Here is a 19608-nt window from a genome sequence, read left to right on the forward strand (position 1 = left end):
TTAAATTAGGTATATATACTATAAAATTCATAAAAAAATAACTTTCCAAATCAGATCAGAAATGACGGAGTTCTTCAAAACATACATACAAAAGGACGGCAGAATTGATTGATAACCTCCTCCTATTTGGGAAGTCATTTAAAAATAAATAAAACAACACTTGTTTTCAGGAGAATCCATTGAAGAAGATCGTCTTAAGTTGCTACTAGAGCTGCTGAGTGCCCGATCTAAGGCGTTCTCCATGGCAGGAGGGTGGCTAAATCAGTTCCCTTGGTGCCGGTTCTTCTTTCCTGAAGCAAGTGGATATTCGTTAATAAACAGAATTAATTCACAAATTTCCGCCATTATTGAGGTAAATGCGGACAAATTGTTAACCAAAAAAAATTTTATTTGTAAAATTATGGGGACACTTCAAACTTGATCAAGTATAGGTAATACTTACTACAATTGTTGTTAAATAAACAAATACAGGGAAGGTGCCAAGACAGTTTCCTTGTCCCTTCCCATCTCACTACATACATAACACCTTAGTTAAATCGAGAAATAGGCTAGTTTCTCAAAGGCTGGTGAAAATCACAGAAAATGATTCTTACGGTCTCCTAGCCTGGTCAGTAGTGACCCTACCTATGAAACAGGTTGTCCCGGGTTCGAATCCTGGTAAGGGCAAATGCATTTTGGGAAAATGTATTTGTTTATCGCAGATTTTTGTTCCTGAGTTAGTAGTTAGTCCGATATATATATATCGTTGACTAGTACCCACAACACAAGTCTTATTGAGCTTACGGTGGGACTAGGTCGATTTGTGTAAGTTTGTCCCATAATGACGAAGTTACTTTGCAGTTGCGTTCTGCCTGTGTCCTTTTACTTCGATCATTCGACATTTATGAGCCTTTACGTATATTTGTCGTTGGCCTATTGTATAATCCGCCTCAGCTAGATTATGAAATTCATAAACATATCATGAAACGCCGCTATTTGATGATATGTCTAGGAATTTCATAATCTGGCGGAGGCGGATTTTGTGGAGCAGCACGGTAACATGAGGCAACTTACCTATAGTTACTTACTTGTCGTTGTCACACAGTGTTGCTCAACCTTGCTCCACAAATGTTAACTGCTGGTGTTAAGATTTGTCCAGGAGTATCACGATGTGCCTTATAAATAAAACGGCAGATCGATGAGAGCAATGCGTTTGTCAATTTTCCTAGTTAAGGGATAACTCACGCTAGAACGGGCCGGGGTACGTACCAGGCTCACCGTAAAGTAGTTGCATGTTGATTATGTTAGCTGTGTTATCTGCGTAAAAAACGTCGGCGTGACAGAAAAAATATTTTATTACGCAATATAATAAAGTAGCTGAAGAAAACAGCATTTCTTGTGAACTATAGTTTTGTTTGTGAATTTTGGCCAGCGGTCGCCAACTTTTTGTAGGTCATTCTACAAACTAACATCATTATCGTACAATCTATTCCTACATTGTGTATTTTATATTTATTAGTTAACCTTAATAAGTATGTCTTGTTCCAGGAAGCAATACAAAAACATAAAAATAATTCAGCTAGTGGAGATGATTTTATTTATTCGTTCTTAAATCAAATGAAGGTGAAAAAAGGCACATTTACGGGTAAAAAGAATTTTGTTTCTCTCTTTATTTTGGCTTTATGTAGTTTGTATTATTATTTTTTAGCTTATTTATAATTTATTGTTCTATGTTTATTTAATTATGTATTCTCTTTAAATAAATACATAAAATACTTAGTTAACGAAGTGTAGTTGATTGTTTTGTTTAAATACCTAATATTTATTTGACTACTTACACGGATTTTCCAGAGAAAATGTACGTGTTCCTATATATGCCTAAAAAGTTTTATTGAGGAGTTCCTTCGATTCCTCCAGGATACCGTCATTAGATCCTGACTTGATGTCGATGGGACCACTTAGAATACATATCTAGTCTTTGAAACAAAAAAACATCGGTCGAAATCGATTTAGTCAATAATCTGCGAGTAATCGATTAGCATACTTAAAAAATATTCTGAATTTCTGTCGAATTCAGAACTTCCCCCTTTTTGAATTCGGTTTGGGATCAATTGGTTAACAAAAATTAGTTACATAGGTAATTTATATAGTTATTTGATTGATTCACCTACGATGGCTAGAACGATGTAGACGGACGGTGATACCGTAATTAAGATTTCGGTTTAAAGAATCTTTATAGGTTCCGGTTTAAAGAATCTTTAAAGGTTTGGTATTTGGAAACCTATAAAATCAGATAAGCATAATAAAATTATGGTTGCAGTCCGGAATAAGCGTAGGTAGCTCGAACGTCAAAGGTATTTCTGAGATTTGGTCATAACCCTGTTTTTCTTTCGGTCAAAAATCAAAATAATCGAATTTTGGCCAAATCTCATTAGTACCTAAGTACATATCTATCAGTGTCTCATTATACGATTTAGATTCAATTAATTATATTTTTTTAATTTCAGAACTACAGTTAAAAGTGGTATGCTTAGATATGTTCATCGCGGGGTCACAAACTACAAGTAACTTGCTGGAATTCATTTTTCTTACGGTTCTAAGGAATCAGCATATACAGAACAAAATTTATGATGAAATACAACGTGTCATAGGAAATAACGTGCCTAGTTGGACTGATAGTCACAAGTAAATAAATATCCTTTATTTTTAACATCCTTCTAATATCTATACTTCTACCAGTGACTTAGAACCGTCATAATGCTGCTCATATAACTTCACCATCTTTATAACACTTAAATATGTATTTTTTTTTAATGTTATTTATTTCATAGCGAAACGCAATCCGTGTCACATCAAATTAATTAATTCATGCTTCATATTCATTAAAAATGAGAAGCATGATCCGAGTGTATTCATGTGATGTTTAAATATTTTCAGGCTTGTTTATACATCGGCTTTTCTGCTGGAAGTTCAAAGGTGTTATGCAATAGTGCCTCTGATGGGCCCTAGAAGGGTTCTAAGTGACTGCATTGTAGATGGCTATATGATACCAAAGGACACCACTGTATTGATATCAGTCGGCGACCTCTACTTGGATCCGGACATTTTCGAAGACCCTCATGAATTTAAACCTGAGAGATTTATTGATGAACACGGCGCGTTGAAAAATGCCGAGCACGTCTACACCTTCGGCTTAGGTAGGTCACGTAATGATCCAATTCATGGTTCCTTTCATTGGAACTGAATGTTTTCGCTTAAAATGTATCCAAATTTTTTTTTATAAATTACTAAAATCACAATTCGTATCAACATCACGTTTTTTTCTCAAGAATTTCATGCTATACAGGGTGATTCATGAGACGTGAGCAGGACTAAGCCTGATACACAATCAGTAAATGTTAACGGATCGTTCACTGCCATATTTAAGTAAATCTATCAGGTTTTTTTTTTCTGGTATTGATTTTTTTGGTAAAGACAAAATTAATTATCTGCAATCATGGGCACATTCCGATGCTTCATTAACAAAAGATAAGACCTGCTTAACTGTTACTACAGCACTTTGGTTATGAAGAAAATAAAATGTCACACTTGAGTGAGATACGATTTTTTAAAAGTTACCAGACTTCGATGCCACTCAATTTGTCACTTGTAATGGATGAAACAAAGAGGGAGACCATAAATGTCGTAAATAAATTAAAGCTTTTTATTAACAGTAGAAAATAAATTAAAGTTAATCTCACAAATACCTACTGGTACGAAACAGTTGCTTATAACCCTGAATGGCGGCTTGATCCTGCTCATGTTTGTTGAATTGAATCATCTTGTATAGATGTACTAAATGTCATCTGAGTTGCTCTTCGGTAGAGGAAAACATTGTTAGAAACCCTGATTAATTCTAATATGGTTAAAGATTCGCCTTAGGGTTGGAAGCTCAAACGCAATCGCATATATATAATTTGTGGGTTGAAGTTAAATACCATTTCTACGCTGAAGTAAGTAACATTTTTCATTTGAATTCGACAGTGATCACATTATCGTCATTTATTTGATGACGAGAAGCATTCACCATATTTTTTAACCTGAACTTAACTTGAACCATACGAACTATTTTCAATAGCATATGACGAGGACTTACTAGCCTCTCTTACCTGGGGGTAAGAATCTGGAATATCAGGAAATACTTAACCATTTACTCTTGCAAGTCGTAAAACTATACCTACTACTACACTACTACCACTATTACCTGAACTACAATAAACGAAAACTACGGACAGTACTTACGGCTGATGCAGGATTATTAATAGCATTATTTTCTCAACCATTACATATTTCGTTTATAAGTATTTTTTCACTTTTTTTAAATATCATGAGTTCATTTCTAAATAATGTATTGTATATTCGTTCTAATTAATTCGTCATATACATATAGGTAAACAATACACCATGTAAAGTCCCGGTTTACTATAAGGAATATATATATATATATATATATATATATATATATATATATATACATATATATATATTTTTTATTTTTGTAGTTGAAGAAATATTATTGTCTCTAATGGATAGGGTAATAATATCATTAACATCCGACTTTGCTTAAAATATACTTAAGCTAAAAGATCTTGATCCCACTTAATTGTTCTACATTTTAATTTATTTTCCTGGTTTATCAACTTTTCTAGGTACTGTAAAATTAAATTAAATATTTAATCTAAAGCACCATGCGTCAGAATGATCCGGTATGGTTGAAAAAAAGTTTCATGCATATAAACATTTAATCTGGACACAAAGTATCCGGGCAGCCGACTTACTGAATGCGTTGTCGCTCTTTTTATTCGTAAAAATAAAGTTTTGTTACTTATGGGTGCAAATAATATTTCGTTCGGTTCGGTGAACAACGTGAATCAAACGCCTGTCGGTTTTTTTTTTGCAATTCATATGAAGTCGATATTTGTCGGCCAATTCAATGTGTTAACATACTTAATATAAAATTTGTGAAAATTAGTGCATGAACTGTCTGGTGACAAAATTTGGCATATGGACTAGTTGTTGTAAAAAAGGAACTGCCTACTGGCTTTCCAACCCGGGCGTTAAGAAGTATTCACTTAATCAAAATCACACGGGAAATTAGGATTGAGTTTTTTTTAAAGGTATAAGTTCGTTTTTTTTCAATAGGAAAAAGGTAAACAATCTTCACATGAGAATCTTGTGAGTCAGTTGTCGGGTGTCAGACCGTCAACATCTCCAGCATCTCCTGAGGATGCCTCGTAGAGAGGCGAAACACGTGTCGAGTTTTGTACTTTTGGTGGTGGGCTGTTATGTTTATTTGCGTATTTATTTTTGCGGTGGGAGGGTGGGAACAAAAATACACAAGTAAGTATAACGGGTTAGCACTGATTGACTAACACGTTATTTTCTCGCGGATTAGCGAAGTAATATTTCTTGCTTTAATTAATCTTGACATGTTTTTTTTATTATTGAAAAACGCTTTTTATAAATCATGTAAATTATCGTATTTCAATTATAATTGTTATATATTAGCCGTGACTTATTTTTCAAAAGTTGTTTCGAATAAAAAGAGACGTCTAAATCTCTTACCTTCTTTCAAATACCAAAACACGAACTATAGTTGGAATGTATGGAAAAATGAGCAATGTTTTATTTTGAAATATAATATCCAAGTATTAATGGTACCGTAAAATGGGGCTTATTGAGAAACTCGGGGCTATTAGGAAAATAAAAATTATAAGTTATATATTTCCTATCATAACAGTGGTAGAAACGTAGATCTTCGTCTAACAATAGTCAATCTAATGTAATATTGGTTAATCGTCACTATGACGCCGAGTGATTGAACCGCGTGCTTAAAAAAAAATCAGTTCAATGTTGGAAAATCAGTGCAATTGAACCGCGTCGTACTTCTATCCAGATTTTGGTTCTGGAATTTTTTAAGCTATACGACATAATTTTAGGCCTTTATTTTGCAGATTTTATAAAGTGACGATTTTTGGGGTATTTGATTTCAAGTACCAAATACCCACTGTTAACGCGTACTCGAATACCTATGATCATAACTAGTAGCATGCATGCATTGCATTTCTTATTAAGTCGCATTACAAAAATCAGAGCAACAACAGGACGTGTTTTATTTAATTCCACACTCAATTACGAATCTTACTGCATTCAACATATGGTCCAAACGATCTAGATGAGGAAAACAGTGCATCGAGCGTACGCCGTCAGACACCTGGCCGCGAGAACAAAATAATGTGATAAACAAGCCGATAAAAACAAGTTAAAATATACGATTTCAATGCAAATTAGTCACAACTTAAATAATTTACTTCAAAACATTGTGTTTTTAAGTGACTAAGTGAAGATTCAACTTAAGAAAAATGGCTACGGTGGATCAATTGACTGTTTTGTAAGATACGGATATTCAAATAACACAAGTGAATTTAAAGAAATGCCATAAGGCAAGATTAACAAGAGGTTATGTTGATGCGAGATTAAAAGGTCGCCTCCGTTTCATGGGGATGGAAAACTAACTTGTGTAGGGGGAAGACTGACCACTTCCAGCTACGATTACGACCGTTTTATAACAGCACGGTCTTGCAAACTGATCCGGCTCGAAGTACCATGGTCTGGGAAGGATCTTTGGTTTACTTCCAAATTACAAAAACACAAAAAGTGTCAAAGTGTATAGTCGTCGGGGCATCGGATAGCAACCGGTAAGATTTCAAACGCTCTAGGAACTGTCAGTTTTGAATACAAAATTGCCATAGTGAAATTTAAACATAAGTAGAGAGATAGAATGACGATTGAATTTATACAGTTTCATTGAAATTAATTATAAGAATATTTGATACATGAAATAAATTCTATGTATAATAATGTAATTGATTTTTAATTCGGACGTTTACATTTGAGTAAAAAAGGCAGTTGGTACAGTCAAAACAAAGTTGATCCCTTCGAGGACAAGAGTCTATCCAGTGAAACCTGTCTCTTTTTACGTAAACTGGAACTGTGTCAACTGTGTGGAGTTGTTGTGTTGGCAAAATTATTTAGACAAGTCAGCCGTGCTATAAGAATACCAGCTTCACAAATATTCGCATGGACCGACTCTTCCATTGTAATTTCATGGATTTTTGGCGAACCACAAAGATGGAAAACGTTTGTGGCAAACAGAGTTGTGGAAATTACAAACAATGCTAGTCAAAACCAGTGGCATCACGTCACTTCCGAGGATAACCCCGCCGACATTGTATCCAGAGGAATACCCGCCGACATTGTATACTTGTCAGAGTTGAAGGCTTCTAAGCTATGGTGGGCCTTCCCACCGGTATGGCTATCTAGAAAGGAAATGTTATTTCAACCGACCTAGAAAGGAAGAACGTGATACAGGCAAATTTAATCGCGTATGGAAGCGAGAAGGAGAGAAATTTGACAGAGCATTAATTAATATAGAATATGATAATTTACAAGAATTTATAAGAACAGTAACATATTGCCGCAAATTTCTGAACATGAAACAACTGCAAATAGGCAATAACTAAAATACATATTCAGATTTTGTCGTTTTTTATTTTATTGCTGTCAGAAACGTAAATGTTATGTTATTATAAAAGCGCACATTTTGGATATATATACATGTGATTGTAGTTAAACTAAATTTAACAAGAGTGTTTGATGTGCATAACTTTGTGATTTTTTGTCCCAGATATTATGTAAAAAATATGAGTACCCTGTTTTACATTCCTTAGGTGGTCGTTTCTAAAGCGTTTCAAATAGGCATTCACGTTTAAAGCAACTTAAGCTTCAAAATTCATTCAAAACCAGTGCGAGATCTATCGGTTTCCATTAAGCCCCAACCACGAAGTATCCCAAAAACCTCTAGAAAATTATTACTCGTTCTGTGTTGATAATTCTAACATCTGTAGTAGATACAATAATGAAGAAAGATGGGTTTTTATCTAATAAAAATATAAAACTTTTATTATTGATATAAAATATCTCATCATTAGAGTTATTGATGTTTTACCCCAAAAATTGTACCGAATAGCCCACCACCACCACCACTTTGAAAATACTGTTGTTTTTCAAAATCGGTCGACGATAGCGAGTAAAATAATGCTTTCATTACAGGTCGAAGGAGGTGCCCCGGTGACGCATTAGCTCGATCGTTCGTCTTCTTAACATTCGTGGGAATACTGCAGAAGTTTAAGCTCCAGTGCGTCAACGGTGTCTATCCCAGCGACGAGCCAGTTATAGGCCTCATAGCTGCCCCGAGACCGTACTCCGCGATGTTTGTGCCACGGCAATGAGGAGTTAAAGTTAAGCAATAAAATTTAACGATAGAAGTGATCACAATAGTGATGGGTCGTTACCGGTAATATTTTCAAGGCAGTACCACCAATTTACGACAAAAAATTACATAGGAAACCTCGGGGAGTAAATTACCAATCTTACTAGTAATATTACCAATACTCCCGATTAACTTACCGATTTTACTGGAAATATTCCCTTGCTACATTCTAACGATGTGCGAGTATTTTACAGGTTCTCTTACGGTTTTTGAGATATATGGATATGTTGTCTGTGCTCCATACAAATTGAATAAGAAAAATAGAACTTGACACTTTTAATGTTGAATCGTCTCAAATTCTTAGGTTGGGTTAGGTTAGGGTAAAGCGTACAATTGTTTTTGAAAAAAAAAAATATCCTCGACACCTTCATGCCAAAAAAGTGGGCTTTCCTGACTAGTAGTGGGGGAGCCAGAAATGCTAAATTTGGTTTATATTAATATCGTCATTAATGAAATAATTTATTAATACATGTGGAGAATGTGTTACATATTTATTTGTTTCAAAATAAAAAAATCGACCGTGGTCGAGTTTTTATTTTTATTTTATTTATTAGAAGAACAAACAGATAAAATGTACCCGATTCTGTATTGAAGCTAACTTACATACTAGTCATTTACCTCCACAGCAATCCCATCCAAAACACAATCCTTAAGTAAGTAAGTCACTTTGACTGTTTTTTGGAAGTTTGTGAACACGCTTGTCGTTGGTCAGATTATTGAAAAGGACACATACCATAATCAAATGCGTTCGAGTATTTCTGAAGATCGTTTTTTTTTACTATTCTGTTTTAAGGGTCTCACATTGAAGGTACTCAACAGGATGCAAGGTATCTGCCCCCTTATGTTAACCTGTTGCGCTCGAATAACTCTCAAAATACCCTCTTGGTGTACCCTACTATTATTGTTAGGTCGGTATATCTCTGAATAACGATACTTTTAATGAAATTATTATAATGATAATTTGATGACCGATCTGGCCTAGTTGGTAGTGATCCCTGCCTATGAAGCCGATGGTTTTGGTTTCGAATCCTGGTAAGGGTATATATTTGTGTGATGACTTGATGAGCATAGATATTTGATTCTGAGTCATTTGTGTTTTCTGTGTATAAGTATATGTATTTGTATATTATACAGAGCGTCCCACGACTATGCCACATGGAGGGAAAGGACCTTGAATATTGTAGATGGAAGATTTTACTGAAAGAAGACATTATTTTAATTTACAAAACAATTTGAACTGCATTCATAGATATAATAATTACATGGTTGAACCGGGAATAGAACCCACTACACGAAAAAAAATACCATGAAGCGTTATCATACCGATCGAAAGGCTTCATCATAAGGATTATTTTTTGCTAAATAACATAGTGTCAGAAATAATGAATGAACCATGAATTTTAACATTTTTATTACAAAATTAATTAATTTATAAGTGCTCAAAGTGAGTGTCATACTGTTGAATACAAAGTCGCACTCTTTTGATTATTTCACTCCCTGTCGATTTTTTGATCTTGTTGTGGTGGATATTTAGAATAATACGTCGTAAGTTCTGTTGGTAGCTCGTGGACACTTTCACACTGTAGTATAGTCAAGTTAAGGAAAAGTATGGAAGTAAGTCGTATAGTCGTGGTTCTTTTTGGATTCGTTAGAGGGCGCAACTAGATTGTTTCCCCCGAGTTGCACCGTTTCTATTATGTACGGAAGACCGTTCAATTTTAGGTATAAACTATAAAGTGCCGTAATTTTGGAGTAAATTAAAAGCTATTGGGTTCAAGCTTACTAGTGTATAGAGAACACCTTGGTGCATAGTATATCTTAATTAAAGAGATGTTGCATGTATGATACCCTAAAAAATTTTTTTTTCGATTGCGGCTTGAGGATAAGTCAGTCGGTTGGTGCAATCTCAAGTTAAGCTTTTTAAAGCATTATAAACATTCAGTTAACTTTGCACGCCTGGGGAAATTATGGAACATGTATTTTTAATTCTTTTGTACATTGTGATTCGGGGGAAATTAAGATAGACGTGAAAATTTTAAAAACGGTTCTTATCTAAAGACACTACATTTGCACTAAATAAAAAATAGTTTTTTTTACCGGAAGTTTGTCAAAAAGTAAATAGAATTAATCGCAACGAACTGCAAGCGAAGGTGGTTTGGCAGCACGCGGCGCGGGGCGTGCGGGGCGGGGAGATAGCGCATCCGCTTCCAAATTAGCTATACTTTGATCTCTATCTAGAAGGGCATGATTTCTCCACTCTTTCTGAGCTCCTTGTTCATCAATATGATTTTTTTTAGATTAGGGAACCTCTGGATTATGGCACTTAAATCTTTAACGGTAAAATTTTGTTCTTCTTTCGGTTCAAGTATCGGGATGATATCATATATTGGATCAGAGAAATCAAATCTCATTTTTATTTGTTTGATGAGTTCAATATAAAAGGCTAAGCATGATTTTTTAAAGTGCTGATTCTGGGCTAGGCACTTCATTTTTTAAATCATTAATAGAGTGTTGTGCTGCGACTCCGAGGTAAATTTTGTCCTATGTCAAAAAAACCGAAGGTTAGCATACTCTATCTTCAGTGCATCCGTGGTTCGGCAGTAGTTAAAGTCCATATAATTACTCGTTATTGTTTTTATTAGTTTTATAATTTCAGGTTTAATTTTATGGAGCAATGGTTTGTCTGACTGGAAGAGTGTGTTGAAGTCATTTAACAATCCTAAGCTATAGGGCATGAATTCTAAGTATATCTTTATGAATTGGTTATTTAAAGTTGTGATTATATCCTCAGTTACTTTACTTGGGTCTTCCAATAACTCTACTCTAAAATATTCAGTTAACACTGTGTATTATTCCAAGGTTCGGTCAACACATTCCTTTAGGGACAGCCATCTGGTGTTGCAAGGGCTTAAAATTTTGTGTATGTCTACTTGAAAGAATGTTTGGAACTCTCTAAGTTTGTTTTGTCTATTGGAGCTTCTACTAAAATGAGAGCCTATACTTCTCAAAAGATCCTCAATTGATCTGGGTAGTTTTAAGCAGGCTTTAGATGCCACCAGATGTATCATGTGGCAACTGCATTTTATACATGCTAAATCAGACATGCTAAATCTTTCTTTTAAATGGGTAAACACAGAATTAAATTGACCAACCATGCTATTGGTTGTATCAGAGACAAAGTTCACAAAATTTTGTAATGGTATGTTATGTTTTTCCAACCATGTTATCATTTCATTGCACAGGTCTTTTGCTTTTCCAGAATCTACGTCATATATACTCGTACTGAGAAATTGAGTTTGGACTTTATTAGTTATTTCATCATGCCCGCATCACCCGCAAGGGGATGACACGGGTGGTCTTTGGCGAATCGTGTACACAGGGCTTCCGCAAGTTGGAAGCGGAATTCCCTGTGTGACAAAACGCGGAAAATAGGGTTCTTCGTGTATATAATGAAGGCGTTCAGGACACTCGTATTCAGGAGTCTCCTAAACACCTTCACGTACCACTTCAAGCCGCGTTTCCTCTCCAATAAGTACATGGACAGTTTTTTGTCCTTAAGGTCAACTCCGCCCATGTACTTGTTGTAGTCGGACACGCAGATTGGCTTCTCGCGTTCCGCGCCTGCTCTCATTCCGGGGACCATTTCGTCACCATGACAGGTGGTGATCATGGTGACCAGCTTGACGTCCTTCCACGCTGTAATTGCGATGTCCCCAGAGTGGCACGCTACTCGTTCCCCGCTGGTCAGATCCCTGTCACTTATACTTTTGATCTCCTCAGGCACGTGGCGCCTATTTCTAATTAACGTCCCCACCACATCGGTCTTACGCTGCTTTAAGTACCGGGTTAGGGGCAACTGGTTGTACCAATTGTCCATGTATAAGGTATGGCCAAGGTCGAGGAACGCATCCATGAGTTTAAGCACGACTTTGGCAGTCGGTGCTGAAAACCCATGGATAGGCCCTTCGTGCATAGTGGAGTTCTTGCCGGCGTATATTATACACTTGAGCAGGTACCCGCTGGAAGCCTCGCATAAGTCAAACAGCTTTATGCCGAATCGGGCCGCCTTGGACCGAATACATTGCACCCAGGCAAGACGACCCTTCCACAAAAGCAATGATTCGTCGAGGCTCAGTTGCTGCTCGGGTGTATAAAGGGCTTGAAATTTATTATTTAAATGCTCTACGAGAGGCTGGATTTTGTATACTTTTTTGTAGTAGCTACTAGTATCATGGGGAATGTCTTCATTATTTACAAAATGGAGGAACCGCGAGATCATTTGGAAGCGATTCCTCGACATCAAAGTTCGAAATTCTGGCATCCCCATGATACCAGTAGACCAATACTCCTGGAGGTAGCTACGGGGATTTATGGCCATGTACATGAGGATGGCAAAATATCGGTACATTTCGGCTTCAGTTGTCTCATACCAGCTGTCTAAATTTTCGGAGAGACGACCATGCTCCGACAATGCAGCGATAATTTGCCATGCGTAATTATTGGTTTCCTCTACTATGGTAGGCATTATGTCCTCCCACATTAATAAAAAAATATCCACCCCATTTTGGAGCCCATGTGTTGGCCCCGGGTTACGCAAGTATTGTTCTAGGCGACTAGCAAACTGGTTGAAATCCCTAGACCAGGTGAACTCGTTATTGTTTTCTTGGGGTCCAGGGGTTACAACCACTTCATCATGAGGAGCTACATCCACATCTCCTGCAATCTCCGCCATTTCATCGATGTTTTCGTCTGTATATTCATGGAGAATTCTTGCAGCAGCCCGAAGCCTCTCAACGTCGTCATAAACGGGTCCAGCGTCTTCGAAATCGTCATCGTCTTCCTCTCCGTCTCCTTCCAGCTCGCTACCGGAATCGCGGTCAAAATTTAATACTCGCGGGTCCGGTAGCGAAGGTCGACGTTTCCTTCGAAGACGAGACCTTGAGTTTGGCGCTCTCGATGGTCGAGGAGTTCTCACCTCCGGAGTTACCGGCGGCCGCCATGGCTAGAAATATACACATGCACATGCAATAAGGCCCAGACCAAAAAGCTAAAATATATTCCAATACCACCCAGTTATACAATACAATTATTCTTTATTGCACACCAGAAAACATATTACAAGGGTACATTAGTTATAATGATCCTTTGCATTTTGCCAAATCCTTATAAGTTCAATTCACATTGCACAATATAAACCAAACTCCAATAAATTAAATATATCGATACCCTAGTGCACAATCGTACTAATTACAAGAGAAAAGATGCGATAAGCACGTTAGTGCACAAATCATAAAGTTACTAATTTATTACCGATTTTTTTTTAATAAGTACGAGTGTGAACTAGGTTATATATTTTGAAGGTTGGGGAGTAAAATAATATTAATTTACATACGTTTGCATACATTCAACAACCAACCAACACACACAAGCAAACAAACACAATCGATAAGGAGCCAGCTATAAAACATAAAATGACCCGTTTTAAAATAAGTTTATTCAATGAAAACATGCGTGAGTTACCAATAGGTACCTAAAAAATACCCATATCGACCAAAATGCCTAGGGTATATATTTTGAAGGTTGGGGAGTAAAATAATATCAATTTACATGCGTTTGCATACATTCAACAACCAACCAACACACACACAAGCAAACAAACACAATCGATAAGGAGCCAGCTATAAAACATAAAATGGCCCGTTTTAAAATAAGTTTATTCAATGAAAACATGCGTGAGTTACCAATAGGTACCCAAAAAATGCCCATATCGACCAAAATACCTATATACGTGTGCCTTTATAATTTGAAGAGTTGTCTCGTTTTGATCTGGTTAGAATGGGATCACCTGGGAGGTATACCCTTTCAAACCTGAAAATGTATATTCAAATCGGTCCAGCAGAGTGATTGGGGAACAAATATAAAGTAAACGTGCGGAAGTTACAATTGCAAATTATTACACGAGACAAATAAAAGTCGATCTCTTGTTACATACCTGGACTCCACGTTCGTTGCATTGAATAATCAACGGATCATCAGTAAGCCGTAATGAGCCTCCAGGTGTTACCGCCACAGGGTACGCTACCGACAAGTTCGGAGGTTGAACTTGATCGCCGTTCATTTTGGCAATTACTAAAACAGAACTAAAAAGTTACCGGCTCCCCGGGGAGCCAGCGGGTATGCTCGCGACATTCATAAAATAATCATGCTGTATGTTCATTTTATTCCAAACATGGCCGAACCCAGGACGCGGCATTTCATTTGTATGCTAAAATAAAATAATGTATAACATGGATTGTAAATTGAATATTATAAATAGATTCCCAATTGAATTTCCTAAGAAATAAAATAGTCACCACTATAAAAGTCCATAGAAAAATTGAAAAAAAGACGTTACAAATACGAGCCGCAAGTAGTCCCAGCAAAACTCAGTTTTATTTATCTATTATATTGGATTTACACTATAATTACATTATTATTTTTATGTATTTACATAGTAAACACTATATAGTAGTGAAATAATAACATATACTTACGTATTTCTCACTCAAAACACAAATTTTCACAATAAAACACGGAGCAACCTCACTTGTTTTCGCCGCGTAAATAACTGCCGATTTAAAATTTCCCTAACGGTTATCCATAGACATTTTGGTATCATTCTGTAGCTCATTTCATTCGCTTGCCTTTCGTATAAAAAGAAACCTTATCGCCATTAAATTTTGGTTGAAATTTGAATAAAATCGTGCTGGCGCCCTGGGGAGCCGGCGGGGCTTAGAGGTTTTTAGCGCTGGCGACCCAGGGAGCCGGCGGGGCTCGAAAGGTTAAAACACCCATTAAAAATTATGCCATGCAACACAAACATGAAAAAAAACGCAGGAAAATTAAATAACATTGATAAAAAATGCTTTGCCAATACCATGTTAATTAGGTAGTTATTGAATGTTAATTAATCGTTAGTATAACCTATGCATGTAACTTTGTTATTCCAGATTCTAAAAAGAAAAGAACTATGAATTCTAAAGTACAAAATATGACTCATTTGTTTTAAGTATTTGTCTTAGTAAATAAATTCTAACATAAACAAAGTTAAATTTGATATACGTGAAAAATAAAATGGCTGGCCGAACTTGGACTGAGTTTTGTAATCTGGATAAAACGAAGTACACGCAGATGACTTAGTATTAACCTTCTCCTGGATATGCAAATGTATATAAATTAAAAATAAATACATAAGAATAAGATTGGTTAGATTAAACAAACATTATTTATTTAAGACTTACCTGATAGCCAAGGAGCAAAATTAAATTCTTTCTCTGTTTTTTTTTTTTTTACTTTTAGACCCTTTTATTTCTTATCGAACAACTGCAGCGGAAAAGCAAGTAATATACAATATTATTTTTAATTAAAGTTTTCAAACTAGAAAACGAAGGCAAGACAAGACAAGATTCAACGTTGGTTGAACGAAACCGCGCGCGAAATTTCCATTTTCTTTCCTAGCGTGAAAAAAATTAGAGACCACAGGTAAGACACAACTGCCGACTGCAACTTATGCATTGTTTGGACGTGTATTGTCTATAGTAGATGTTACTTTTTTAGGTTGGCCATTACTATCAGATTAGAAATTTTGCCCAGAACCAACAAAACGAAAAAATTTTTTTGTAAAACAATCATACATCAAAATGTACGATTTTAGTACGATGTACGCTGCGTACAAAAAAGGTACGCAAGGGTCCAAAAATAGTACGTAAAACCGTACTAAAAGGTACGATTTGGCAACACTGATTTTTTTATAATCTTTAGACACTCCCCTAACCACATGAAAAGAAAACATTAACCTTTTATTCTTTCTATCATTTAAGCTTAAATTGAGCATCTTCAGCTCCCTTACTGTTTATCAAGAAAGCCCACTTTTCTTGTGTTTACTCATGAATTTCAGACGATTTGCATGAAAGTGTCGAGTATGAATTTATTCACAAAAAATTGTATGGTGTATGTGTAACCTAACCTTACCTAACAATTTCAAACGATTTAGTATGAAAGTGTCATGTACGTTTATATTCATAAAATTTGTATGGGGCAGGGACAAAATATCCAAACACCGCAAAAATACCCGTAATATTCTCGCAGATCGTTCGAATGCAGTAAGGGAATATTTCCAGTGAGATTAATAAGTTACTCGGTATTATTGAAAATATCACTAGTAAGATTGGTTATTTACTCCCCAAGGTTACCTGTGTATTATTTTTAAAATGGTGGCATACTACTAATAATTCATATAGAAATAATAAAAAACAATCAAGTCTCATAAAAATCGTAGATTTCGTATGTTACTCGCTTTTGGTAAGATTGGTAACTTACGGGTAATATTCCCAAATGGAAAAATATTGGTAACGAGCTCTTACCTGCGACTCATCACTCAGAAGGGTAGGGTTCGAATTTAGCTAATACATTTGTTTGTGTTATGAGCATTTTTTTTCAATCTATGGATGCATATTCTGCGAAGTGGGACCAGACCGCACTCTTTGTAGACAATATAAAATTAAGTCAAATCGTTTAATCAAGTCACAATGTATTTATTTGATCTAAAACGAAGTTGAATTTTAATTACTTCCCGGCGTCTTATAGTATTTTTTCATTTCTCATGCTCTGAAAGAGGGTCATTGTTGTATTCAAAACGGGTGCAGATGTGATTCGTTTCTGCACTAGAGCATTTTACTTTCCAAGTACGATTTTTTAACAATAGCAAGTGAAATTAGGTTTTAAATGGATTTGTTATATTATTTCCATACTGATACTTTAACTTCCCATTCCATAAATAACGATACTTTTACCTGTGGTTAATTGAAAGTACCCTTAAGATTTGCTATAAAAAGTTATACTTTATAATGTTTTTTTATAAAAACACATATTTTTATTATTCGTATTCGAAATTAAAAGTAGTGTTTAACTCGGGGGAAAGGCATCATGGCACCCTCGGACTATTGGCTAAACTATCTCGGCAGAAATGAGTACCTCTCTTCCCTTGTTTAACAATTTACTATTTCGCTACACTAGCTCGTAAAAGTTCTCTTTACTCTTCAAAAACTGATTATGAAGTTGCATTTTATCCACAACATTAGCCATGAATTTGAATGACAAATATTTAATGACGTTCATTTGTTTGATTTGTAATGTGTTACAGTTACTCTTTATGCTCTTGCTCGTGGTTCAATTTTGGAATTTTTCGATTGCTCAGGTATCCACAAGGACCCACTAGGCGGGCTCTCGTAGGCGCTTTTCGCTTCATACGGGTTTTCCCGTGTTATCGGCTACGCTCATAGCGCTGAACTCGCCCTGGCACTGAATGTGTTAAACAGCAACGGTGTCTCATAAGTAACGTCACACTTAGAGTCGGCTCATGCTAAGTTATCATGCCTAGTGCTACGTCAAGTATGGAGCTTATAGGGATATGTATGCGTTCTTACTGCCATGTTTGTGCAAAGTTAGCCTGGTCAGAATTTAGGAGGTATTTAATATTTAAAAATGTATGGAAAAAACCCGAATGCCAAGTTTTTGAACTACATTCGTGTTATTGATATATTTACAACAACACATAAAATAGCACCCTAAACCGACGAGCGTGTATGAGGAATGTCATGAAAGTGAAGGAAGCGAAAGAGGTATGTCAGGATCGTAGCAAGTGGAAATCCGTGGTCTCTGCCTGCCTCTTCGGGAAATAGGCGTGATTATATGTATGTATGTATGTACATAAAATAGATTGTTATTCTATAAGTATTAGAAAATTTGGCAAGAATATCTCTGGTTTCTGCAACTAATACCTACCTATTTCCCTTTAAGGCCATAACTGGCATGCATAACTAAATATCTAGCAAATTTAGTTGAACTATTGTTGTTATAATAATATTATAATAATGTCATTAATAAAAACTATGAAATGGATGTAATGGTTTATTTTACCCTTTTTATATATGAGTAAGTGATACAATAGTACGATACAATTGCGAAAAATAGGAAATTCGAAACGAGTGGTGATAAATTAAGACACGACCGAAGGGAGAGAAAGAAGACATCTTCTTTCTAATAAAAAAATATATTGATCAGTTCACAGGATAATAACATTCTGGCCTCGAATAACTAACTTAGCATTTAACAACAAGCTAACTAACACACTAACGTAAGTGTTGTACTGTACCTTTTCTTCTCCCAAATGAATAAGATATACTAGAATACTCGTACCTGTTAAATAGCTTTCGATTTACTTGATTGCCTTGAATAATACTTTTTTATGGTTTTTGTATTTCACTAAGTTCCCTTTAAGTTTTTCTGCTTTAATTAACTAGTGGAAACTGTTTTGGCTTGTGTATTATGTAAGATTGTTAGCTGTTTGTTTCCATACAAACGTGAAAAAAATATATATAATTAATATGAATAAAATAAAATAAAACGCACTTTCAAGCGTTGTTTTTAGCGTTGTTTATTACTATTCTAAATTTCAAATCGATAGCTTAAGTAATTCTCGGGATATTTAGCAATATGACGGACGGACGGACGGACAGAGTCGCACCGTAAGGGTTCCTTTTGTACCATTTTGGTAAGGAACTCTAAAAATGCAGGTACGAGGACGACAAGGGTATTTATTATTGAAATAAAAAGGCAACAGTTCTGCCTATAGAGATTTCATTCCTTACCTCTACCTTCCATACTCCAAATATGTTTTTAATATGCAACGTTATAGATAAATGACAGACCTATAATTGACCTATATCTATTTGACGGGTCCTACGATAGATGCCATCAAACGTCAATCATTTTCAAGTTACTTTCAAATCAAAAATAAATCAAGTATCAATTATTTAATAATTTTTGCAATGATTTAATAATGTAAAATCATTGTAAAATGCGCAGATCTAGTAGTTGTCGGTCTGGGAGCAAAGTCTTCAGCGATGAAGTAAGTAAAAATATGTACCAGTTCCCTAGTAAACATATATATTGCTGATATCTTCAGCAAATTTGTTTACTCAGTAGGCTGTAAATTCTGTGAAACAAGTAGCCTTCCGAATTTGTGAAATGAAATTGATTTTCTGTTCAGCTATAACTACTAACTCCCTACATCGCTAGTGACGCTAGTTCGACATGAAATAGAGAAACGTCTCACTTTCATTCATAATTTATAATTAACTAAGTCTACCGTTTAACCGGGTGGTTGGAAAGAGGTTATTGTGCACAGCTTTAAGACTCTTGACTTGAAGGCTTGATTG

General features: G+C 35.6%; 1 protein-coding gene across 1 annotated transcript in view; it reads left to right on the forward strand.

The window, feature by feature from the left end:
* The window catches only part of LOC133531426 (probable cytochrome P450 305a1), a gene marked incomplete in the record, with an annotated part of 24892 nt that extends 6603 nt beyond the window's left edge, over window positions 1-18289 (forward strand). Inside the window, 5 exon segments of the mRNA XM_061869674.1 lie at window positions 171-352; window positions 1528-1624; window positions 2487-2664; window positions 2917-3176; window positions 8131-18289. Of these exon segments, the coding sequence (XP_061725658.1) occupies window positions 171-352; window positions 1528-1624; window positions 2487-2664; window positions 2917-3176; window positions 8131-8309 (896 nt within the window).
* Window positions 18290-19608: the final 1319 nt, after the last annotated feature.

Source organism: Cydia pomonella, chromosome 1 (genome assembly GCF_033807575.1).
Source record: "Cydia pomonella isolate Wapato2018A chromosome 1, ilCydPomo1, whole genome shotgun sequence".
Lineage (NCBI taxonomy): Eukaryota > Metazoa > Arthropoda > Insecta > Lepidoptera > Tortricidae > Cydia > Cydia pomonella.